The following is a 26,971-nucleotide window of genomic DNA, read 5'->3' on the forward strand; positions in this document are numbered from 1 at the left end:
TTATTGTTTGTTGTCCAGTTGTTAGTGAAAGTGATCATGAGATTTAAAGGTAGTGGATGTCGATTACTTTTCTTTCCAGATTATTAGTGGAGGAGGCCCATTGCACCTATAACAGTGGTTTTCAAACCCACCTGCTATTAGATCGAGCCCTTCGGCTTCCCTAAACTAAAGTGCCGGCCCCAGCAGCAAGAGCTACCAATTATAAAACCAACAACTCGATCGATCGGTACAAACCAACATGGCATCAACTTCATGTGCCCTTAATTGAATGATAGCTTGTTACTGTGTATTCTCTTCTATGCCTGCTTTTTCGATATCTCCTGTAGAATTTTTGTTTATCTCACACTGCATCTACTATTATAAAAGGAGCAAAATGAGGCTTTGTTTTGGTTAAAGAAATATTATATTACTATCAAAGATTTATATTTAGTTTATGTTAATGAAACATGGGGGTGTCACTTTCAAAATTTAAAATGAATAGTCAACTTACAATTAAGTTTTTCTACGGAGAACTATCTCATTTTTTATATTTTATTTTATACTCTACTAATAACAATTTGTTATATATTTATTTGAGTTTTCTTATAAAATAATCAAAATTTAAAATGAATATATATATCATATGACAAATTATGATTGGTAGAGTATAAAGTAGAACACAGAAAGTATGATAAATGATTTGTTATTATGAGGTGGAAAATAAACTATTAGCTCACAAGTTTTCCTAGAAACTAGCACCATTCAATAATTTGTAGTGAGTTATGAGCATAACAAATTTCCTTTCTTCAAATTTTGGTTAGCCAAACCTCTCTTTTTTTTTCTCCAACAAGCTCACCGGCCCCTCAACAAATTATTGTAAAGCTAAAATACTCCAGAAATTATATCAAGGTATTGTAGCTTTACTAAATAATTTATGTTCATTTTTTTTTATTTCCTCCACCAACAGCTATCTCATTCCCTCTCTTTGTACAGTACCAAACGGGAATAAAGAGGAATATTTAAATGAAATAAAGAAAAAATATATATCGAAGAATTCATTGAGCTGTGTATTTAAAAAAGGTAATAAGTAGCTAAAATAGAAAAATGACTTTCTAACAAACATTTTGGACCAAATGAGTGCAAAGTTCATTATGAATGCTCTAATTGGAGCACAGATGCTCCTCCTTCATTTTCAGATTACTTCAATTTCAAAGCAGCCAACGCATTTAACTCATATAAGAACAATATGCGTCAATAGATATCTCTATAGTAAGTAGTAACCAAACTTTTTTTTTTTTTTTTTTGAGAAAAGTAGTAACCAAACTTTATAGTACAAACTAAATGGGAAAATATTATATATATGACCAAAAGTAGACACATGTCATCATTGCAATAAATCTAGTACACTAAGAATACTAAACTCTAATTTTTGCTCCAAGAGAACTTAGCTTGGGTCCAGTGACTCTAGTGTACTGGATCCACTGTATGGTTGTAATGATAATATGTGAAAGTGGATACATATTGCCATTGCAACAGGTCCAATGTTGGACCCAATCTTTGCCCCAATAAGAACGTGTCATCTTCAGCATTGCACCCAATCTTTACTCTAACCCTATATCGAGAATGGTTATTGTAATATCAAAAGAGTAGGTTCTTCCTATCAAAAAAAAAAAAAAAGTAGGTTCTTCCTATCCAAAAAAGAAAAGAAAAGTGTAGGTTCTGTTGTCTCAAGACCTTAATAACAAAGTAGCACGGATCCTTGACATTTTCCCTGATACATAGTCCCAAGTACCCAAAGTTCTTTGAGTCAAAAAACTCAAGGGTCCGGTTAATGTGTGTCCTAAGAGTACACATTAAACCATCTATTTTTGAAAATATTTTATTGGGAATGAACACATTAGCAAAATCCAAAACTCAAAAGGCAACACAAAAACGGAGCTGGAAACTCGCTAAAATAGGAGTTGACTTGCAATGAGGTATCCCACTCAGCCTAGACGTGAAACCCACCAGCAGAGTTAGGCCTGCTCCTTCAGAAGTGAGCAGGACAAATAACCTTAATAACATCCTCCTAACAATGTCTATTTCTCCCCAACAAACACCACTGTGCAATCTCTCTCTCCCTCTCTGTGAGTGTGCGTGTGTGTCACACCAACCGTCATCCCAACAATTTGAGGCATACCACCTCACCATACAAAGATATCAAAAGCAACAAAGGCACCACCCCACTTCATTCCTTCAACTGCACTCATCCTTCAAATCATTAGAGATGAAAGTGAAAGCATTAGCTGCCTTAAGATCCAAGCTTCTAAATCCATGCAGAAAATTCCTTCAAATCTTCAAATTCAGACTCAAAAGACCTGTCTTTATAAGAGCTCTTCGATTTCGTCCTCACCGTGTGAGATCCAATAAAAATAATCCTCCAAAGAATCGAGTAACTGCATTACTATCAGGCAACCGTTCAGTTAGGAGGCCAAAAGAGATGGACAGGTTGAGGGAGCTTATGAGTGTATCTAGTGCAGGGCGTGAGGGAAGGCTCTTTCCATCACCTATTACACCAGCTTACGTGAAGACTGGCAGCAGGGCTGGCCATAGGGAAGCTTCAGGTGACGAAGACGTGGAAGATGCATGCAGGAGTTTTGAGAACTATTTGGTGGAGATGGTTGTTGAAGAAGGGAAAGTGGGGGATTTGATGGATGTGGAGGAGCTTCTTTATTGCTGGAAGAATCTAAAGAGCCCAGTTTTCGTTGATTTGGTCTGTAGATTCTATGGAGAACTGTGTAGGGACTTATTTTCCACCAAGGATGATGAAGTTGACAGTCCATAGTGATTCTGCAAATAGATTTTTTTTTTTTTTTTTAATTATTATTATTATTACCTCTTCTCTTCCTCACTATCTATTTCTCCCACAACTTATATATATATTTTGTAATTTGCAAATATAATTGAAAAAATAAATCCTTATCTTGCAGGACTCTTCAATACTAGTTTAGGCATGCAACCTCTTTATCATCACTATGCTACATTTAATTTCAAGAGTGAGATCAAGCTTGAAAAGTATTATAATCTTATAAGAAAAGGTTTTGCCCACCCTTGAACACATGTTACTATATTTTTGCCGCCACATAACCCATTATGCATCAATAGTATGAAGCAAAACCTTTCCTAATCTTACATGTTACCATCCGAGAAGAATGGGTGAATGATTACCATCCAGCTAGACTTCCACAACCTTTTCAAAGAATCAAAGTTAACCAGTAAGTCATTGTCAGCCATTATTTGTGCTACAATTGCACGTAACCTTTACGTGCAGATGAACAGACAAAATTTTATCAACTAAACAAGCCACACATTTATCCCCTAATGCCCATACTTTAGTCTTCTTTTCCCTCTTTTTTGTATTTTGGTCGGGGAATAAAGTTGTTTTTAGTAGGTGCTGAATCAATGAATTAGATCTAAATATGAATATCTAGTGACTTCACCGAGCAAAGAAATAATAATAACAATAATAATGAACTAATATGATGGCATCGTTAAGAGACATATTTACAGTTACACTAAGAAATTAACAAGATTCTAGCGGCCTACAATGTAGATTTATCAAAAACTGGTAATTGGAAAGTACAAACTCTAGTTTGTGTGTCCAATTACATCATACACTACCAGCTAGAGTGCAAAAACTCGGAATACAGCTTCCAACTACCTTGAGCTAATTATCAACATTTACAGAACAAAAGGTCATTAGGTATGTTACCGGTTAGTCCAAGCACCTCCATCTAGCATTTCCAAAGGGATTACTTCAGTTTTGAAAGATACACCCGGGACCTCAACAATGTATCCCCAATTTTAAACCCCGGCATGACCATCAGCTCAACTCTATGCATAGCTTGTTCATCAGCCTCCACTGCACCTTCCATATCCTCTTCAACAGATTCCATATGAAAATCTGAAAATTTGCTACCTCTTTTGACAGTAAATAGTTTTGCTTTTGGATTGATAGAAGCTGCAATGCCTTGTAAAACCCAGACCCACTTTGCCATCTTTGCAAATATTTGGTAGAATGGCGTCCTGGGATGCTTGCCACTCAACACAAATGCCCTGTGATCAAGATTCCCAAAGAATGACACTTCCAGCAATTGATGAACAACTAATAGATACTTTTTTCCACAGAATTTCGCAAAATCAGAATTTGGATATTCTGTCAGAGCATCAATTGGGTTATCAAACCCCATAACTTCATCCACATTATAGGACTTAAATCCAATCCCACAAAACATTCTCCGTGCTATGTAGGCTTCAAACGCATACTTCTTGTGGGACCTTTTGGAATAAATAACTGCATCTTCAATTGAATTCGCAGCCTGATCTAGATCCCAACCTGAAGCTTTCATCAAGCCAATTAATGGCTTTGCGAAATCATGAATGGACTTGGTAGCGGCTATGAAAGCATCTTCAAGTGTAGCTATGCTCAAAACTGTTGGGATCTTCTTCTCCAGACTTGTCTGCCTCATCTTCTCAACCAGTCCAATGTTCCCCAACTCCAAATCCTGAAGCACTTCTTGCAAACGAAGAATCTCAGAGTTTTTAGCTTTGACTTGGGACTTCAAGTCTTCCAACACCCTCTCACTCAATTCAATTTCCACTTGCAAATGATTGCATGTAGAGGAATCAAGCTCTGCTTTGTTCGTGAATTGCTTCTCCTTATACGAACGCTTGATCTTGCAAAGTGATTCAAGTTGAGCCACAACAAGTTGATCAGCATCTATAATCTTATCCGGGTTATAGGGAATGTGAGCTTCCTGAAGCTGAATATAAGCAAATTTCAGTGCTGAAACACTGTCAAATAACTTCACAATTTCCCCTTCACCACACACATTGCTTTTGTTTGAAACTTCAATGGGTTGAGGATGAATTTTCTCACTGACACATTCTTTCTCCTCAGTGTCATCGCTGCTTTCCTCCACTAATGGGGCAGTGTTGTTCTTAGGGTTATGACAAGACTGACGTTGATGGTGGTGCTGCTTCTGATTTGGGCTTTCAGAGGGAAAGACACCAATGGATCTCAATTTACAAACTTTCGTGAATTTGGAGACAATTTCAGATATGTTTGAGGAGGGCTTAGAGGGTTTAAAGGTGGCATTTTCCATTGCTTAAAGATCAAAGAACCCAAAAACTGACACAGATCTAATTCAATGTGCTTCCTACCTTCTACAAGAGTAAATTCCAAAATATAATATAATAAGATTAAGATTACAATATTATGAAAGTGGGGTACAAAATCTTAAACAGCGATCCAGAAATTTCCCCAAGAAGAAACGGGATTCCCGGTAATATGCCTTAAACCCTGTGGTAGTGGCATGGAACACCCCTATATTAATTAAAGAAATGAACTTTGGGGTTTTTAGTTAAAAGGTTCAGTAAACAACTACGGCGAATATCGGCTTGAGTTCAAAAAGAAGGAACAGAAATTCAAAATACTTAAAGCGCTAAAATCAAAATTAAAGGTTATCCCATCATCAAACTTCAGCTTCAAGAGGGTTTAGCATCAAGTTTCAAAATAATAGAAGCAAGAAGACACAAAAGCTAGTAAATTTCTAGAATCCACTTTTTAAAAAAAACCCAAGATATTTTTTTTCTTCTTTAACTATGAAACTAATCAAAGCAAGCACAGGCTTTTATACGAACACAATGTAGCCAAGAAGAAGAAAAATGAACCAAAGACCAAGCCTAAGCACCAAGTGACTTTAGCATCAAGATGGTACCTAAAAACCCAACATTTTTCTATTATGAAACAGTGTGAGAGTATTACCCAAAGAATAGTGTCAGGGTTTGAGCAGTGAGCACAAACAAACACAATGCAGAGAGCAAGGAGTGAGAGACAGCGAGTTGAACCTTGGAGTTTCCGATCCACAACGTTGCAACGTTGCAAACTAGCTAGACACACATACTATTTAGTAGTTGTAGAGCAAAGCAGACAACATTTGGATTAACAAAAATCCCAGACTATTATTAACGACGACGTTTCAGTTTCAGGCCGACCACGTAAGAGTACAGAACAGTACCTCCGATCAAAGCCAAAAATGATGTTTTCAAAGGTTGGGATTGGGATTTGACTCGATGAACGGTCGTTTTCTGTGCTGGAACCAAGTTGGCATTTTGTGCTCGAACTCCTATTTAGAGTGTGAGAGCGACAGAGTGAGAACTGAGACAGTGTGTTTGTTTGTTTTGTTTTGGTTGGATGGAAATTGAGACTTGAAAAGACTCTTGGAAGTGTGAAAATGTGATGCCCAGAATAAAAAATTGCAACACCGCGTTAAAAAAAACAAAACCACAATTTATATAAAAATAATAAACAATTAATCATAATTTATCATTTTATGGGTACTAGAATAATTTGCTTAGAGTTTGTTACGATTATAAATTTTTTTTAAAAAATTTATGTTTTCATAAAATTTTAAAATATTTTTCTTAAAAATAATATCAAAATTTTTCTAAAATTTTCATTTAACAAATTCATTAATAGGAATTATAGGGGTGTTTGATATTTCAAACATTAATTTTTAGTTTTTAAATAATATTACATGTATTTTTATATTTTTTTTTATTTATACGTATTTTTACACATATTTTCAAATAATAACTTTCAGCTTTTAAATACATGTACCAAACAAGTCCATAATTATTTAAGGGAAATGCTAACGAGTGCCTTAGAACACCGGTTAAGAATCCAATTAAGGAAAGTTTTTATAGAAAAAGAAAAAAAAATCAATTAATATTTTGACAGCTTTTTTCATTTCCCATAAAAGTGATATCAAAACTTTCTTTAATTCCATCAAAACTTTCTTTAATTAAATTCTTAATCAGTGCCTTAAGGACACTCATTAACATAACCCATTATTTAATTACTTCACTAATTTATTTTGTATGGGGTTTTGTTTTTAATTTTGGAAAAGAAGGTCCTGAACTGGGAATCTGAACTGTTTCAGAAGGAAGAGATAAATTTGAATTCTTCCTTGGAGTTAATAAAGAAAGAACCGCACGCAATAACCAAAAACGATTAAGCATAAAGCACCACCACAGTAAAAATAGAAAAATAGTAACCGCACGCGACTTTCTTTTTACCCTTCTTTCTTTTGTCTTTGTCAGGGTCCCCACGCAGCAGGCCCAATTACCGAGTAAAACTTTTATTTTAAGTAATGGTAGTATTTTTCGTTGTTTTTTGTGCCCAGAGTTGCAGATCGAATCTCGGCCGTTGAATATTATGCGTGTGGGGTTTGAGATGGTTTTGGGTTACTGGTCCCATTTGTTGTGAACAGGCTTAATGAGAAAGAATGGACCAAACAGGAAAACGACGGCGTTATGAAGACCTTTTGCAATATGGGTTTCCCACTTTGCCTCGCTGTTGCTGCAGACACGGACAGTGCGTTTCCAGTGCGAGCGTCACTAGTAACTAGTAGGTCGGCCAGTGGAAAAAATAAAAAGTGCCATACTTTTATTATTTGGAAAGAGTTAGCAGACGACTTAAAAAAATGAGTTATGCGAACGAATGATCTTAAGTGTATTAGTTAATAAAGAAGATTAAAAAAAAATTATGAGAAAAGAAAAAAAATTAATATTTAACTGTTTTTTTATATTTCATAAAAATATTGTCAAAATTTTTCTAAAATAAATTATTAACCAATGTCCTAAAAGTATTCAATAACATTTCACTTTTTAAAAAAAAGTACTATTTTTAAAAAAAATTTATATAAAAAAATTAATTTTTCTAACGATTTTTTATATTTTCAATATAAATGATTTCAAAAAAATTTTAACTTCATTTATTAATAATTGTTTTAAGAATGCCCATTAATATGATTTTTATTTTATTAAAATAAAATTAATTGATAGATGTGCTTATCAATTTTATAGTATTGAATATTGATATATTATTGCCCTATCAGATTTAAGAATTGTACAAATTCATCATTCTTTTAATATAAGAATTTAATGCATTAAAAGGATGATGATGTTATGGCATGATGACATGGTACAAGAGAGTGACATGACATAAGGCCAGTCAAGCCCAAGGAGCTGACCGGTTGGAGAGAACACTGAGATGATTTATGAGATGAAGAAAAGAGTGTGTTTGGCTGAATAGGGAAGGGAAGAGTGAAAATTGTGGGGGCATGGGAGTTTTCTCATGGAGCTCACCCTTTGGGGTGAAATGGATTTCTTCCCAATTTGGGGGAGAAAATAGGCAGAATGAGTAGGTTTGATGAGAAATTATCCATATGTGCTTTTCCCCTTAATTTACATTGCTTTCTTCTTTCTTTTTCTTTTTTTTTTGAAAAAAAAAATTAAGTTCAAGCAATTTTTTATCCTTATATGCTATTAAATTTTTTCTAAGTAATTTAAATTTATACCATTTACATTTTCTATATTCTCATTTTTCTTCTTAGCCAAATAAAAGAGTTTTTTATTCCTCCACTTTCCACCCCCAACCAAACACTACGAGGGAAAATGAAAATTTCTTCTATCCCTCACTTTTTCTTCCCCTCCCCCATTTTTTATTCCCCTACTTTTTCACTCTCCCAACCAAACTAAGCCTAAAAGCAATCACACCAGCCTTTGTAAATTCAAAAAAGTAGCAAGCTTTACACATTTTACTCCAAACATTTCCTACTTCAATCAAACCGAAGTTATCTAAATATCCATTGTTGCTACAGTAATTGTGTATATTTACACAGTTAATGTTCATTTGTATTTTATATTCTATTATTTTTTTCCCCTCTCCCCAAATCTGATCTCTCTCTTCATCACTTTCTCTTCACTCTCATCCCCTCACTCTCTTCTTTCTCTACATCATCAAACATGCTCTCTTAACACAAAATATCCACATATACTCATCATCAAATACTTTTCCTATACAAATCCCCACACAATCTCAACATAAAATACTTCACCAACACAAAACCATAGTCAAGACCCAACCCACAAAGAAAAACCCACATCTCAACCATACCATTGCAATGAACACAACCACTGCCACTGCAACTACCGGAGCTCTGATGAACTCCATTTCATTGCAAAGCCATCGTAAATATCAAGCAAGGAAGTGACTTGGGCAATTGAGAAGTGTTATTATTATTTTTATTATTATTGTTTTTGGTATTTGTTTTGGGTTAGATTTAATTTGGGTATTTGATATTTGAGAATTTTGCAGGTTTGTTGGAATTGATGATAAAATTTGTGGATTTGTTTTGGTGTTGCTTTGAGCCTTTGACTGGTTTTGTTTCTCTTATTTAGCTTCAAGCTTACTAGAATTTTGTAGGTTTGTGAGAATTGATGATAGAATGTATAAGTTTTGTTTTGGTGTTTGTGCGCGCCAAAAATGAGGCTATTGGGCTAGGCCTTACTCAGGCCCACAATCTATTTGTAAAATGGACTTGGATTTCCTACGTTGGGTTGTTCTCAGCGTAGAGACTCACCAAAATTATCTCTCTCTCCCTCTGGATTACTCACCTCACTCTATTCTTTGTTTCTTTGCAAGCCTTTCCAACCTCCCTTCCTCCTTTAGCTTTTCATATTTATAGCCAAGTCGTTAGTGGAGGGATTATTATTGCTTTCAAAGTTAGTTCAATAGGAGGTCCAATATCGTTAATCGTAAGTGGGTGTTTAGGTGGGAATGGGGTGTGGTGAGAGTGGCCTTGGAACTGGTTCCCACTCCAGTAGATATGCTCGACAGCGATATTCCCCAAGGCATTGCTGGGCATACAAGGGATAGTGTATCCAAACGCCTTTCTTCTTGTTCAGGAATAGTTCTCCGAGCAAGGACCATGTGGCAAAACAAGGTGCGTGCTAATGTAGATTGTCTACTCTTTAGGCTTTTGAGCAGTACGAAACTTGGGCCCGTGGCTTTTGTGGGTTCGGGCTAGGGTCATGGATAGAAAGAGGTTGGGGCCATGGGCCACACTGCTGAGTCAGAAACCAAGACCCAAATGGGTCTGGGTACCACAGTGCCATACATTAGCCCCCTTTGATTCATGCCCGGCCCTCGGGAAGAATCAAGGAACCCAAAAGGCACTCGCTATCCGAAAAGCCCAATGGGTGGATATTTGGGCGGTTTCAGAAACTTATTAATGCACTCTCAAAAGGCGTGTTAAATCTGGCTGTTTGGTTCAGCCGTCATCATTACCTAACAGTTTGTGAACTGAGGTGGCGTGCGTGTCAATTGGCATTAGTATCCGTAAGGTTTTTTGTTTCATTATTGCTAATTAAGCCTCATTATTGCTGATTAAATGTTTCTCACTCCCCTTTGGTTCCTATAAATAGCTCATCCCAAATCATTCTTTTACTTTTTCGCTCTCCATTCTCTGAGTTTTCTCTCTGCTGTGCATTCATCTATGCGCTTGTCCATCAATCTAGAGTCCCTTTCTTTCCTAGAGCCCAAAGTAAGTTCTCTACCTCTTTCTTTTACTTCAGTTTCCTTCTTCGAGTTTCTTCCTTCAATTTTTAGAGTTTAAGATGGGTTATACTTTCCTTCTGAACACTGAGGCGTCTTTAGCCACTTTTAGGCAAAAATTTGACATTCCTAATGATGTGGAAGTGGCGTACTGCCACGAGAGTGAAATTGCTCTCCACAGAGGGGCAAATACTGCTTTTTTCCCTTTAATGGCGATTCTAGTGGGTGGGGTTAGGTTTCCCGTGGACCCTCTTTTACTCAATACCTTTAGGTACTTTTGGATGTGACCTGACCAACTTCCCCCCAATTTTTACCTGGTAGTTAGTTGTGTCAGTAGGTTGAATCAAACGTTCAGTTTGCAACTGGACCACCACGACATAAACCACATGTACAGTCTGTGTGGGAATAAGAGAACCAATTATTACTTAAAGGTTAAAGATACGAGGGTACGGCTAATTTTTTGCCTACCTAACTCTAATAGGAATTCTGCCGGGAAGTTCGTTCGAGTGCGCGGCAATTGGTTTGCCGGTGAAATCCCTTACCCCCTCTCACGACGCGAAGTGGGTTCGTACTGATCTCTAACTTGTTTGTCTTTCCACTTATGATTGTTCTGTTTATCTGAGTACTGATTCACTACATTTTTCATTGCATGAGGCAAAGTGTTTACCCAGGATCTTAGGGTAGTTCATGTAAGGGATCTAAATTTTATACTTAGGTCCAAGATATTCGTTCATTGGGGCGGGAAGCATCGAGCGTCCCATCTAATTCTCAGCGTCGAACCTGTGTACTCTACCTGGCAACCTTTCGCGTAGGCTTTTCTGGTAGACAATCCCCTCCTCTTATACATCGACGTACGGCACGCGAATTTTCTTCCTACGATATTCATAGTAGGTGATGCTTGGGACCTTAGTCGGCGGTATACTTATTCGTACGAGCTTGCACCTTTGCGAGACAAATTGGCAGAACGTGTGTCCCAACGCCTCTGAGAACTAGCTCACGCGCCTGTTGAATCCAAGGCTTTCATTCAGGAAGCCCTCGCCCAACCTGAGGCCCCTATTGAATCTGAGGCTCCCGTCAGGAAGCCGAGCAAGTAGCTGTAGAATCTATTAACTCCTTTGAAATTGAATCCGATCGTGGTGAAGACATGGTGACCAGAAAGGCCATGACAATTGATCATTTTGTGCCCAGCGCAAGGCAAACCGCGTAGCAGCAACCTCTTCAAGGCCGTTGTTAGACGCTCCCTTCTCCTCCCCCTCCTCCTCATCCCTCCGGCCAAACTCGAAAAAGTCAACATTTTGTCGAGCAAACTCCTACCGATCCGAGTGATGCTCTAACCAGGACTCCCCCCCCCCCCAGACATCAAGAGGTATCATCATCCAGGAGCCTGCATGGCAACCTACCTTCCAGCTGGACGGCAAGCCTCTTCCTACAACTGCTAGCGTACAGGTGTGGGAGAAAGGTGAAGGGGGGCGTGTTGCCCAAAGCTTGGTGCACGACCTCCTTTTGCCCAAGGACATGCGCGCCTTTGAGGAGGGGATGAAAGAATACATAGGAAGGAGGCTGCAGTGGCATACTATTGCGGTAATCTTTCGTTTCCTGATTTTCTATTAACCCTTATATACGTTCTTTTTATTGTCGTACTGATTACTGTTGTTCCATCAGGCTGCTCAGCTAGCTCACATCCTCGATGGGCAGTTGAAGGAACTTTCTGAGAATGTTGACTGGGAGAAGGCTGTTGGGGAGGCGGCTGCTAAGACAGTAAAGGACAAGAGAAAAGCTGCCGAGGCTGTCGAGAAGAGAGCTGCTGCCGCGGAGAAGGCTAAGGCGCTAGCGGAGAAGGCTAAGGCGTTAGCGGAGAAGAGGTCTGCGAAACTAGAGATGAAGCAAAATGAAGCAGACTTAAAGTTGGCTGATACAATAAGCCTGAATTTTGCTCAAGCCGAAAAACTGGCCAACCTGAGAGTAGCATTAGAGGCTTGCGAAAACAAGTGGTACAATGAAGGGTTTGCTGATGCTGATAATTTCACAGAACCGGTCATTAAAGAGGCTTGGAGGCTAGCTTTCGAGGAGGGTTGGCTGGTTGCCCTACAAGCCTTGGGGGTCCCTGAGGACTCTCCTCTAAGGGATCACGGCCAGATCCCCTTCCTGAGTCCTACTCTTGCCGTGCAGAACCCCCTGGGGCCCATCGACAAAGAACAGTCGCCAAGTATGAGGGAGCTGGTGGAGTAAATTGACTCTCACGTGGAGTTAGATGATATGGAAGCCACCTGTAACCCCCGTGCTAGTGATCAGCTCGGCAAGGACATTCTACAGCCCACAACAAACCAACAGATGATCGAGACCACCGCCTAGACGCAGCCTACAAACCCTACGATTTAATTGCCGAACTAGATCCCTACTGTTTACTTTTCTTTTTCTTTTACTTAAGTACTTTCGTTCTTTCAGTTAATTTGCCTATGTCACTAGGTTGTGGTGACTAACAATTATTTCCTTGCCGGGTTTAACTTTTATATGGTCACCGGGTTTTGGTGACAAGACATTGGTTTTGTTTTTATGTGTTGACTTTGTTTGATTAAGGTTTATTTGCCGAACACTAGACTTAATCATATTTACGAATGCTTAATACTATGTTGTTTTCCTCACTATATTCTTCTATTTTCCTCGCTATATTCTTCTATTTTCCTCACATATATATCCTTCTAATGATCAGGTTGGGAAGATCACTTCCGGGCATGTTTGATGTTCAGGGCTGGTTTAAAGAGTAGAATAAGTTAGCCCCTCGGCAATCGGAAACCCTACTCAACATATATTTACTCTCTCGGGCAAGATGTATGGTATAAAAAACCGAGACGTAGATCCCCGCTCCTAGATAATTTTTAGCTTGGTGATTTTGATTGTAATGTAAGGCAAGCTTCCTTCCTTAGGTGACATTTTGGTGGAAAGTTTCCATCTACCCGAGAACCAGGCTACTATCCTTAGGATACCTTTTAATATAAGGTTTCCACCTGCTCGGTAATAATGATTGTACCGAGAAGCAGGTTTCTGTCCTTAGGATATTTTTTAGTATAAAGTTTCCACCTGCTCGGTGATATTGATCGAATCGAGAAGCAGGTTTCTGTCCTTAGGATACTTTTAGCATAAGATTTTTACCTGCTCGGTGATATTGATCGAACCGAGAAGTAAGTTTCTGTCCTTAGGATATTTTTTAGCATAAGGTTTCTATCTGCTCGGTGATATTGATCGAACCGAGAAGCAAGTTTCTGTCCTTAGCAAATTTTTTAGCATAAGGTTTCCACCTGCTCAATGATATTAATCGAACCGGGAAGCAGGTTTCTGTTCTTAGGATAGTTTTTAGTATAAGGTTTCCACCTGCTCGGTGATATTGATCAAACCGAGAAGCAAGTTTCTGTCCTTAAGATATTTTTTAGCATAAGGTTTTCACCTGCTCTGTAATATTGATTGAACTGAGAAGCAGGTTTCTGTCCAGCACTAAATCCTAAGTAACATCATCAAATTGGCTAATAAAATGTACATATTCGAATTTACACTTCCATGTACGGATGATCAGTGATAAAACTTCTTAAGGTTATGGACATTCCATGACCGGGGCAGTGGTCTCTTGTCTAGGTCTTCTAAGTAGTATGCTCTCGCGCCTGCGATGGTAGTAACTCTGTAAGGCCCTTCCCAGGTCTGGGCTAACTTCCCGACATTTGTATCTCGCATATTTCCCATGGCTTTCCTCAGTACTAAATCTCCAGCACTAAATCCCCTCGTCCTTACATCTTGGTTATAGCGTCGGGCAAGTTTTTGCTGATACTTCGCCAGTCGTATAGTTGCCGCTTCTCGGCACTCTTTCAACCAATTCAAACATTCCACCATCAGCTTATTGTTTTGGGCAAGGTCAAATCCCACAACTCGTACACTGCATAGGTTCACCTCGGCTGGTATCGCGGCTTCTGCCCCGTACGTTAAGGAAAACGAAGTCTCCTCTGTAGACCTCCTGAGGGTTGTTCGATATGCCTACAAAACGTTAGGTAGCTCTTCAGCCCACCTACCTTTTGCACCGTCCAATCTTTTCTTCAACCCGTTCACAATTGCCTTGTTGGTAGCTTCAGCTTGACCATTACTCTGCGAATACGCTGGAGTGGAATACCTGTTTTTGATGCCGAGATCACTACAAAATGCACGAAAAGCCTTACTATCAAATTGCAACCCATTATCAGATATCAGCGAATCCGGCACCCCAAATCTTGTAACTATATTTTTCCACACAAACTTCTTAACGTCCACATCTCGGATATTAGCTAAAGCCTTGGCCTCTGCCCATTTGGAGAAGTAATCAACAGCCACTAACACGAACCTGCAATTACTTGTTGCCAGAGGAAATGGGCCGAGAATATTTAGCCCCCATTGTGCGAATGGCCATGGGCTGCTAATGGGATTCAGATAACCCGCTGGTTGATGGATCAAGGGGACATGCTTTTGACATTGTTCACATTTATGGACATACTCGGCAGCATCCTTCTGCATCTGTGGCTACCAAAATCCCTGAGTCATTGCTCAGTATGCTAATGAGCGTCCCCTGACATGACTGCCACACATCCCATCATGCAACTCGGCTAAAAGCTCATTTACTTTCTCGGGGTGCAAGCACAAAAGGTACAGCCCCCCTAAAGACCTCCAGTATAACTTACGATCTGCTAACAACCAATACCGAGTAGCCACTTCGCGAATCCTATTAGCCTCATTTTCATCATCCAGAACTCGATCTTCGGCTAAGAAGTCAATGATCGGGTCCATCCAACATAGCCTGGTCACTGAAATCATGGCAACATCAACCCTAGCTGTATCAATTCTATCTGCCACACTAATGCTTGGCTCCGCTATAAGCTCCACTTTGATTAACCGAGGCACCTTTTCGGTCATTGACAATGCTAACATAACTAGGGAGTCAGCATGTCTGTTCTACGCCCAGCCCACTTGGGCCACCTTCGTCGTACCAAACTTGTTCATGATTTGCTTTACTACCTATAAGTATACTTTCACCCAGGAATCTCGGGCTTTGAAGTTGCCCTGGACTTGGTTAACAACCAGCCGAGAATCTGAATATATCTCCACATCCCGAGCTCCCATTCCCAAAGCAACTCTCAATCTGGCGAGTAAGGCCTCGTATTCCTTCAGGATTAATAATGACGATCCTAGCACCAGCCCCTAGGGCACTTGACACTCCGTCCACAAGTACTTTCCATGGGAGATTCTCTACATGACAAACTATTTTCCTGTCGTTTTTACGAGAAAACTCTGCAACGAAATCAGCAAGGACTTGGCCCTTCATCGAGTTTCGCAGCATGTACCATATGTCAAAGGAACCTAGCTGGGTCCCCCATTTAGCTATTCGGCCCGTGAGGTCTAATCTTTTCAACAACAACTGCAAAGGATACTCGATCAGGACAAATACAATATGAGCTTGAAAATAATGCGGCAACTTCCTCGTAGCATGCACAAGAGCTAACACTAGCTTCTCCAAGGGTAGGTATCTTGTCTCGGCATCAACCAAAGTCTTACTGATGTAATACACAGGTTGCCGCATTCCTTGGTCCCTTAGCAACACGGCACTCATAGCATGATCGGACACTAAGAGATACATGAATAAATCTTCCCCGGGTTCCGGGGTTGTTAACATGGGCGTTTGCATCAAATCATCTTTCAGATCCTGAAAAGCTCTGTCACATTTCTTATTTCACTGAAATCCTTTCCACTTCTTCAGAAGTTGATATAATGGTCAGTAGCGATCAGCGAATTTGGAGATGAATCGGTTAAGTGCTACTAACATCCCAGTTGATACTTGTACTTCTTTTGGATTTCTTGGCGGCTTAAGGCACTTCACGGCTTCAATCTGATCGGGGTTGACCTCTATTCCCTAATCAGTGATCAGATACCCCAGGAATTTACTAGCCCCCACACCAAAAGCACACTTCTCAACATTAAGGCATAACTTATGTTGTCGAAGCACCTCAAACACCCCCTGAAGATCCTCTATATGCCGTACTTCCTGTTTACTTTTCACGATCATGTCATCCATGTACACTTCAACTGTACACCCTATTTTATCTCGGAACATCCTCGTCATCATCAGTTGGTACGTGGCCCTGGTATTTTTTAACCCAAAAGACATCACAGTATAATGATAGTTGGCATCCGGGGAGATGAATGCTGTCTTTTCTCGGTCCTCAGGTGCTAGGGCAATCTGATGATACCCCTGAAAGGCGACCAAAAAGCTCATCCTCGAGTGTCCGTACGTGGCATCTACCAACTGGTCGATCTTCGACATAGGAAACGGGTCTTTTAGGCATGCTCGATTTAAATCCGTGAAATCTACACAAACCCTTCACTTGCCATTCTTCTTCTTCACTACCACGGTATTTGCTAACTACTCTAGGAAGAAGATTTCCCTTATCGCCCTAGCCTCCTTCAGCCTTTGAACTTCTGACTTCACTTCCTCAACATGCTCCTTGGCTGATCTCCTCGGCTTCTGCTTCTTAGGAGGGAATGATGGGTCTGCGTTGAGCCTATGGACAATGAATTCAGGATCCACCCCGGGCACCTCATATGGACTCCATGCAAACACATCCACATACTGTATAAGGAATAACAACATCTCTACCTTATCCTAGTCCTTCATGCTTTCTCCTATTTGAAAGTACTTGTCAACATCCAGCAATATTCTTACTCTCATCATTTTCTCGGCACAATCAGCCTCCTTCTCTTATTGGGGATCCTGTAATTGCTATAAAGGGACCCCTTGAGGAAGGTCCTTTTGCTCAATCTGCTCCTTCTGTTCGGCTCACTCTTTCTGTTTAGCTTGCTTCTTCTTCCAACTGACTATGGCAACTAGGCATTGCCTAGCCACTTGCTAGCTTCCCCTTACTACAGCAATGCCTTGCTTGGTAGGAAACTTGACTTTTACATGCAGAGTAGACGGAATAGCCCCCATTGCATGGATCCACGGCCTTCCTAGAATCGCCTTGTATGGAGAAAATGAAGCAACCACTATAAATGCTACTACCACCTCCCTTGCCTTCCATATTCACGAGAAGGGAAATTTAACCCTCGGGAATTACCACTTTACCATCAAACCCGACCAATGGTGTACTATACTTCGAAAGGTCCTCATTCTTCAATCCGAGCCTCCTGAATAGGTCCGGATACATCACGTCGGCCTCGTTTCCTTGGTCTATCATTACCCTCTTCACCAAGAAGCCACTTATCCGGGTCGTGAGTACTAACGTGTCATCATGTGGTTGAATTGTTCCTTCCAAATCGTCGTCATCAAAAGCGATAGGCTCCCGGGCAAGCTTCATCCTCTTCTCAGACGACTGTATGCCCGAGTAGCCTTCCATTGGTAGTACAATCAACACTCCTTTCCTTCTTGTTGCAGTGAGACTCCCTGGGGCAACATGGATGACCTCAATTACCCCTAGAGGGGGTGGAAGAGGGTTCCTCTTTTGCGGAGTGCCCTGCCCCATACCTCGGTCCCCTAAGTCCACCACAAACTTCTTTAAATATCCGGCCTTCACCAACTGCCCGAGATGATCCTTCAATTCTCGGCACTGCTCAGTAGTATGACCCTTATCCTGGTGGTAAATACAGTACAAGTTTTGATTCCTCCTAGATGGGTCACCTCCCATCTTGTTCAGCCATCTGAAGTAAGGCTCGTTCTTAATCCTGTCTACAATCCTGTGCACCGACTCCTTAAATGTTACGTTTACCTCCTCTACTTATGCTTCTGGCTCTTGAATCCTTAAACCCCCCAGAAGCCTGAGCGGAAAACTACCTTGCCAAGGACGATTCATCATTGGTGCTTTACCTTTACTTTGCAGCCGGTCATCCTCTAGTCGTTTATACTCTTCAATATGCCTCATCAGTTGCCTCATGCCCTCGGGAGGCTTCTTAGTCAATGACTCTCGTAGTTTAGAATCCTCGAGCAATCCCATTCTAAAAGTACTTGTCGCAATCTTCTCGTTACCCTTGCCAATCTCATTGTAAAGCTCCCAATACCGATTGGTATAACTGCGAAGGGTTTCACCGACCTTCATCTTCATAGATAGTATTGCATCCACCGGCTACAGCACTCGGTTGCATGTTACAAACTGGGCGCCGAATTCCTGAATCAGCTCTGCAAAGCTGTGAATGGAGCCCTTTCGTAACCCATTAAACCATCTTAATGCCGTGGGACCGAGGCTTGAGGGAAATACCTTACACATCAACGCGTCATTGCGTGTGTACAAAGACATCATATGGATATAATGACTGACGTGCTTTACTGGGTCTGTTTTCCTATCGTAGGAGTTAAATGGTGGTTGCGTGAATTTGCTCGGCATTTGGGCCTGTTCAATGTCGTCCGAGAACAGCGACTGAGTGGCTCTGCGTAAGGCACGACTTATTACATCCATAGCAGCATTGTGGGGCCGTCACCCCTCTAGGGAGTCTGAATCCCAATCGGTATACTCGCGTGAACGTAAACGGTCTCAATTTTGACAGGACTGGATTGGGAACGGTCCCAACGTCGACAGGAACTAGACCGATTGGACTCCACCCTATATTGGTTTCCCCCATTATCAACTCTCCTTTCTCGATCATCTTGGTCCCTTCTCTGGTGCCTACCTCTCACCTTCAACTCCAAATCTCTCACCAGTCTGCGTAACCGCTCCAGCTCCTCATCTCTCTTGTCAAATTTCTTGTGCCTCGAAGCACTTGATATTGTTCGGTGTGTTTGATATGAGCCCTCTCCAAGGCTAGACTGTTCCTCCTCTCGCTCACGCTCCCTATCCTCGCATCTTTTATGTCTTCTCTCTCGCCAAGTAGATCCCTGAGAAGACCCTATCGAATCACTTTCGGCATGGCTCCCTAAACGTCTATCAGACATTTTCTTGAGCGTGAGTCTTAATCGAACCACAGCTTTGTAGGAGATTCCCATAGACGGCGCCAATTGTGCGCGCCAAAAATGAGGCTATTAGGCTGGGCCTCATAATCTATTTGTAAAGTGGGCTTGGATTTCCTATGTTGGGTTGTTTCCAGCATAGAGACTCACAAAAATTATCTCTGTCTCCCTCTGGATTACTCACCTCACTCTATTCTTTGTTTCTTTGCAAGCGTTTCCAACCCCCCATTCCTCCTTTAGCTTCTCATATTTATAGCTAAGTCGTTAGTGGAGGGATTATAATTGCTTTCAAAGTTAGTGCAATAAGAGGTCCAATATCGTTAATTGTAAGTGGGTTTTTAGATGGGAGTGGGGTGTGGTGAGAGTGGCCTTGGAACTAGTTCCCACTTCAGTAGATATGCTTGGCAGTGATATTCCCCAAGGCACTGCCGGGTATACAAGGGATGGTGTATCCAAATGCCTTTCTTCTTGCTCGGGAATAGTTCGTTGAGCAAGAACCAAGTGGCAAAACAAGGTGCATGCTAATGTAGATTGTCTACTCTTCAGGCTTTTGAGCAGTACAAAGCTTGGGCCCGTGGCTTTTGTGGGTTCAGGCTGGGGTCATGGGTAGAAAGAGGTTGGGTCCATGGGCCACATTGTTAAGACAGAACCCAAGACCCAAATGGGTCTGGGTACCACAGTGTCGTACAATGTTGTTTTGAGCATTTAATTGGGTTTGGTTGATGGGGGTGGTTAATTGAGGAAGAATGGTTGAGGGAAGAGAGAGATATATGAATTAAGAGAATGATAAAAAAAATTGGTAAAGAAATAATATTTTTAATGAAATGTAATGTATAATAGATATCTGATGTGGGTTATTTTGAAAAGTTGTGTAAAATAGAATAAGTAAGTTATTATGTTAAAATAAACATAAAATTTTGCACAAACTAATGTAAATGCTCAATAGTTCATTTCACATGTGTCATTTTTATTGTAGCGAAATCCACATATGCCAAGTTTATTGTAGCATTTGAAAATTGGAGGAAAAATTAGTTAGAAACACATGCATATGCTAGATTTTAGGAAGTTGTTAGAGGTAGACACGTGCTTTATCAAATCTATCATGATTAATATGTTACAACTTACAATTCTATTCTAGCATGTGGTAAGTTGTTAATGGATGATGTTATCACCATAACTCTTAGCCTATAAATATCCATGTATTGTAATAATAATAATTAGATTGATTGTAAAGTTCTAAATTTTTAGATTGAGCATAGATTGAGGTGTGAATTCCCTCTCTCTCACTCTAGAATCTTTCTCTCTCTAGAAAATGCAAGCTTTAATCTTCTTGCATCATTTTGGTATCCACCTTTGGGAGTTGGTAAACCTGCCCAAACCAGTTGCATTAAGTGCTACTAGGGATGGACCCAAGGGGGGCCCAAGCCCTCCTAGCCCAAAGAAAAAAAGAAAAAAAATTTGGGCCCCTTGGCCCAAAGAAAAAGAAGAAATATATATTTTTGATATCTTTTTATTTCTAGAGTTGCGCCTCCCTCTTCCAAAAACCTAGACTCTCTCTCTTTTAATTAGCCTAACCCAACTAATAACTACCCAACTCAAAAACTTAACAAAAACAAAACTTTGAAATAAAAAATAAAAAATCATAATTAGCCCAGTATTAGAGTACATCAGGTGTTCTAAATACTAAATATTTAGTATTTGAACACCAAATATGAAAAACACTGTACAAGACATTTCAAATGCTATATTGAAGTAGCAAAAGTAAGTTTTGGTATGTGAAAATAATTTTTTTTTTTTTTTCACTAGCTGATGCTTTTAAGAAACAATATATATATATATATATATATATATATATATATTTGTGTGTGTGTGTTTTTTTTTTTTTTATTTGGTAAATGATTGCATCTTAATGTATTAAGAAACATTGATTTTATGTATTTATCTTGGTTGATAGTTTGTTAGTACTATATGGATAACTATTTGGATTTTTTTTTTCCTTATGTTTCGACTCCTCCTAGCTTAAAATCCTAGGTCTGGCCCTGAGTGCTACAAATGCAATAACATTGGACACCATTTAGCTTGGTGTCTAAAGTTAAGAGTATTCATCAAATATTAGATCTTAAAAAAAAAAATTTATCAATGGATGCAGCTAAGTTTCATAATTATTTAATTGTGTTTCATATCAATGTGATTTCTAGTTTATGGAATTAATGTTGTTATTCATAGCCTAACAGCATAAAAGAAAATTTATCACTCACCTAGACATTTCAACTCACAAGGATGATGGTAAAGCTGTCTTGTCGTCTTGTAAAGGAAGCCCGAGCCGATGTGTCGTGTTCTAAAGCACCTTCAAAAACAATGTGTCGTACCCATCCTTTGTATAAATTCCTAATACTGCAAGTCGCACAACTGCTCCTATAATCTGTTATAACGTAATGTAATTAGTGTAGTTTTTGTTCAGTCAGTTAAAAGATTGTTATGATTGTTACGACAAATCCTAGAGCTAAGATTTAGATTATATCAGTATATAAACTATAAAGTCCAATAGCTGTAAGAATTCAGACATGTAAGACTCATTTGCTTAATCTCTCTCTCTTTCATGCTTAGTTCTTGCGTCTCAATTTTCTTTTGCATCTATTCCTCTCATGATCTTCTTAGTTACTTAGCAAATATAAATGGGTAGGCTCTTTTTTTTTTTCTTGTGTCAGGATGTGCCGAGTTTTGAAACTCCAGTAGATGCGAAAAACACAGTAATGGAGAAGCAATAATTGGATGACAATAGGCACATCTTGCGCATGTGTAAGTTAATATTTCTTTGTTTTTTCTTTGCAAAGTGTGTAAGCTGACATATCAAACGACACCTTATTCAAGGTAAAAAATTCAGCTGAATTCTTGAGATAGAGGTATAGATTCTATGCTTATAGGGGACACGAATGTAGTACAATAAAATTATGAGGAAAAACAAATAAGGGAGAGAGAGCAAATACAGACATGCACAAAAGACCAGCTGATGAAAACGACATGAAAAAAAGAAAAAAGAAAAGAAGGGTTTTTACACAAACATGTACGCTCCCCCACCTGTCTGCTGGTAAAGATTCTATGTCACATGTTATGAAAGTAACATCTATTGTAAACTTCGCTCTACCTGCACAGTTACCGTGTGCCCATGGCTCATCTTCTGTATTTCTAGCTTGCTTGTTGGTCGTGCACTAGTAAGGTTTTGCAAACTCTCTTACATTGTACAAAACTAAAATTTGAAAGTTAAAACCTATTATTTATGAAAAAAATATGATAAGGTTGTGATTCTAATTTAGCTCGTACTCGGTGTTTAAAAATCAGATTGGTTAGGTCAATTCAATCTACTTGATTGCGATCCAATTCTTTTTTTTTTTTTTTTTTGGTGTCTAATGCATTGTGTGTGTGTATATATATATATATATATATATATATATATGTATGTATTTATAATCAAAGACGTAATTAAATGCTAAATAGACCACTTTTTGGATTCACTAATTGGTTTGGAATTTAAAATAGGGGTGTGCATAGGTCGGGTTAAGGGGATTTTTTGACCCAACCCACCATAGTAGGTCAAAAAAATTCAACCTAACCCAACCCATCACATAAGTCCAACCTAACCCAACCCAACCCAACCCACATGGGTCGGGTTAAACCCATCAGTTGGACAAATTTATTATTATTATTATTAAATTGAGTAGAGAAAAATATAAATATAAATATATTAAAAAAACTCAAAGATTAGTATCAATGTGACTCTTTAAAGACAAACAACACTAATAACTAAACAATAATAGTAATTTACTAAGGTTTGTGTAAACTAATTGACTTTTATATAGGATATGAAGAGCTAGTTATTTATAAAAAAATTATTAATTTTATAATATATTTTAAATATATATATATTAAATATGGGTGAGTCGGGTTGGGTTTGGCAAGTTTGGAATTTTATGACTCAAACCCAACCTAACCTGCTATCAAAAAAAATTTTGTAACCCAACTCAACCTTCCAAGTCTTAAAAACCGACCCAACCCGACGGGTTGGGTTGGGTCGAGTCGGTTTTGTCAGGTTGGTGGGTTGGGGTGTGGGGTTGGGTTGGGTCAGATCGATTTTGGCAAGTTGGTGGGTTGGCTGCACACCCCTAATTTAAAACATCATCCATGCTCTCTAATCTAATGTGTACTACTATAAATTTTCTTCCACAAAATTACTCAAGAATCATGTCAGAACCATAAATTTGAAAATGATGCATGTAACATAAAAGTTGAAGATGAAATTTTATGCATTATTTGTGAACCAAAGTTTATGGAAATTACATGACTCCAATAAGCATTGCCAACATCTCTTCATTTGTGTGACCAATATTTTGATATGACACATTTTCTGATTTTCCCCAATCTCCCTGTAAAAATATGATAAGATTGAGAAATGAAACATTAAATAAACGAGTATACTATTACATCCCAAGGGCTACATGCATGCTTCCAAAACATCGAAATCTAATAAAACTTTGCAACACAGAGGGAGGGAACAAAGAACAAGGTGATGTCATCCTCCTGATCAGTACACTCCAAGTTTTCTAAAAAGCATCACTGCATCAGTACATTTATTCGCCTCCTTGACCTTGAGCACGACCTCATAGTGGTCGAGTTGTTGGAGATGAGTCAGATGACATTAACAATCAATAACGACTATTACAAGAGCTTTCAGTGCAGGATGAGTTTCATTTGGACCAAGCATGAAAGAAATAACATGATATGGGGTGAAAAAGTGAGGTTGGAAAATGTTTGAAGGAAAATATGATTTTCCATTATTTGGTTGGAGTGAAAATAGAAATGAAAGAAAATCTTAAAATAGGGTTGATAGAGTTTTTCACCTAAGATCCACCATCTTTTTTTTCTTCAAACTAGTAGAGAAAAGAAAAGAAAACTACAAATCTATATATACTTTTAATAATAAGCGGTATAATAGTAATTTACACTTTATCATTTCACTTTTCTACTTATTTTCTTCCGTACTTTTATATTCTATCAACATTTTCTATCTTCTAACTTTTCTATCATTCCAACCAAACAGACTATGCATTAAAATCCAAAATTCCGCGATTGTTGCGAGACTAACCTCTCTTGCATATCTACCAACCCAGCAGCCCACGTGATGAAGGATTAGTCCACCCCTCCAACTAAACTTGTGGAAGCACCATTCCATTTGTAACCAAACCCACATTTGGTACTTACCAGGAGTTTCTTGTTTTTTGGAATCAAGCGGGCTTACAAGTTGATTGCGTGGGATCCTTCTTATCCTTCCCTTCTATCCCCCTCTGAACAATTGGTTGAAACTTAAAAGAGTTAATTGTTCCTTATCAGCTTCTACCATAATTAAACACTATCTTCCAAGAAACAGTATCACTTATTAGTCAACACTGGTCACTTGGCTAGCTTATAATAGGGTACTACAGTACTAGTATTTCCTAAGAGAGTTCTTTTACAAATTACAATCACAGGGAAAAAATCACAAACATTTTTACTACACCTTTAAATTGATCTGTCACCTCATATATGGGTCTTTAAAAACTTAAATTATTGATGGGCTTAACTTAAAGGTTATTGTAAATTGTTGTCATCGTAGCTTCATTATTCCTAAATGCTTTTTGTTACTATCTTCTAATGGGAGACTTAATTCAAAATTAGTCTGATAAGGTAGAAAGAAAGGGTGCAACTTTTTCTCCACACTTTTTTTTTTTAACTAAACATTAATTCACATTCATTAACTTTGTTATTTTTACTGTATTTAAATTAGATAGATCTTTTTCTCACTAAAAGTGTAAATATCACACGAGCCGCAGAGTTTTTTTTTTTTTTTAATAAGTATTTTGCATTTCACGTGTGCTACCGTTGACGAAGGACTTGGTGCTTGTCATAAAATTTTATTTTAAAATTTTCAGTACTCATATTTTTTTTAATAATAGGATTCTAGTTCTTAGATTTTAGACATTTTTAAAGGTTTTTCTATTTAAATTAGCATCTTTTTATGATAGCATATTATTTAAGATTTTTTAGAAATATTTTTACCTAGGAATTTTTTTTCCCTGGAGCGGCATATTGGCTCCTAAGCTATATAAAAAAAAAAAAATAGAGTTTATATTTCGTCAATAATCACTTTATTACTTCTGATTTTTCAAATAAATTCCAGATTTAACCTTGTGGATCCAAGGTTTGTTGAAGATATCGACAGTTCTGCACTAACCTTTCCTTGTACGAACCTTGATTAGTATAGTTTGATTGTAAAACGACAAAGCAATTGGCAACCACCTTACACGGACGAAGATCCAGGGCATGTAAGCCATTTGAGCTACGATGAAGGTTCATAAACGATATTATGATTTCATAAATGGTAAGATTTTATTTTGTTTTTAATCATTGTGAGATTTGCATGTTGGTCAAAGTGTTTATGCCAAAAGAAATTTTAAAAGCAATAGAAAAATTGTATTGGACAACTAGCTTGCGATCAGTCTATTCGTAAATGGGATTTCATCAAGAGGATTTTTAATTCAGAAGATTATTTTGATTATCAGGAGATCTATGAAAGGAAAAAGTAGTAAGAATTGTGTCAAATAAGATAAATAGGGATGTAGCTAAAATGGAATAACATACAAAATGATAGAGTATATCAATGTAAGCACAAAAAATTGTTATTTGCAATTAATGAAAACATATGTTGGTTGGTTTCTTTTTATTTTCATGTGATTATAATGAAATATCATGATATAGAAGCAATGATAATAGGTAAGTCGTTGTATATATAGGTATATACATGATATATGAGAATATCCTACTTTAAAAATAGAGGAATCAAAAGATTAAAAAAAGTAATTCTATTTTTAAGTATCTAGCTCAAAGGATATTGAGGTTCGCTCAAGTGAGAGATGAGCAAGGGATATGCAAACTTTATGTTTAGACCTTGTTTGAGCAAAAAATTAATGAGAGATATAAAAACTTTTTATCTAGCTTTTAAGTAACATACTTTAAGAGTTCACTTGAGCGAGAATGGTAGTTCACTCAAGTGGGGTACATTCTCACTTGTGCGAGACAAATTTATTAAACCTTTTCTTTTTCTTTTTTTTGGGTATAGTTTTGCACACAAAAATCAAGAAATGAGTCATTTTGTGTCTCTAACAACTAGAAATAGTCTTGGCAAAGTTTTAGAGTGCTTGTTCCAACATAAGTGACATTTCAATTGTATATTTTAACAGTAACTCTTTATTGAATATACAATCATACATACTCTCAGCTGTTTAAAGATTTTGAAAGGATTATGACAAATTTCACAGATTTGACACACCATGCAGAGATATTCACAAGATTTTTTGAATTCCTATATATAGAATCTAGGCTTATTTGTATCCTATATACAATTCATCTACAATCCATTAGCAAACTCATTTGAGTGGGGACAAATATAATCATAATGAAAACGATTGATACATGCTTCTAAGCCTACTTCAATTTCCTAACAAGAAAAGTAAATTCTTGCATATAGATTAACATCATAGCCTTTATCTTCCAAACACCAAATAATAATAATTTGAATC

General features: G+C 38.3%; 3 protein-coding genes across 3 annotated transcripts; 1 reads left to right on the forward strand and 2 right to left on the reverse strand.

Moving 5' to 3' along the window:
* The first annotated feature begins 2,185 nt into the window (after positions 1-2,185).
* LOC115989807 (transcription repressor OFP17) lies at positions 2,186-2,975 on the forward strand. Its single transcript, XM_031113713.1, has one exon. It carries the CDS (start codon positions 2,246-2,248, stop codon positions 2,801-2,803), a length of 558 nt encoding a protein of 185 aa, XP_030969573.1. The 5' UTR covers positions 2,186-2,245; the 3' UTR covers positions 2,804-2,975.
* A 510-nt stretch (positions 2,976-3,485) lies between these two features.
* On the reverse strand, positions 3,486-6,193 carry LOC115984753 (protein GRAVITROPIC IN THE LIGHT 1). The gene has a single exon (XM_031107765.1). It carries the CDS (start codon positions 5,121-5,123, stop codon positions 3,771-3,773), a length of 1,353 nt encoding a protein of 450 aa, XP_030963625.1. The 5' UTR covers positions 5,124-6,193; the 3' UTR covers positions 3,486-3,770.
* Positions 6,194-16,850: 10,657 nt separating this feature from the next.
* LOC115951438 lies at positions 16,851-18,108 on the reverse strand. Its single transcript, XM_031068647.1, has 2 exons — positions 17,542-18,108; positions 16,851-17,057 (listed from the first exon to the last, which is right to left on the reverse strand). Exons 1-2 carry the CDS (start codon positions 18,106-18,108, stop codon positions 16,851-16,853), a joined length of 774 nt encoding a protein of 257 aa, XP_030924507.1.
* Positions 18,109-26,971: the final 8,863 nt, after the last annotated feature.

The sequence above is a fragment of the Quercus lobata genome, chromosome 1 (assembly GCF_001633185.2).
Source record: "Quercus lobata isolate SW786 chromosome 1, ValleyOak3.0 Primary Assembly, whole genome shotgun sequence".
NCBI lineage: Eukaryota > Viridiplantae > Streptophyta > Magnoliopsida > Fagales > Fagaceae > Quercus > Quercus lobata.

What these genes read in the sequence shown, in the direction of transcription:
- LOC115989807 (XM_031113713.1), top strand. Translation starts at nt 2,246, where the DNA reads ATGAAAGTGAAAGCATTAGCTGCCTTAAGATCCAAGCTTCTAAATCCA.
- LOC115984753 (XM_031107765.1), bottom strand. Translation starts at nt 5,123, where the DNA reads ATGGAAAATGCCACCTTTAAACCCTCTAAGCCCTCCTCAAACATATCT.
- LOC115951438 (XM_031068647.1), bottom strand. Translation starts at nt 18,108, where the DNA reads ATGGGAGGTGACCCATCTAGGAGGAATCAAAACTTGTACTGTATTTAC. An exon ending in TCGGGTTTGATGGTAAAGTG is followed by an intron (nt 17,058 to 17,541) that starts GTAATTCCCGAG and finishes TTCCTTATACAG; the next exon opens with TATGTGGATGTGTTTGCATG.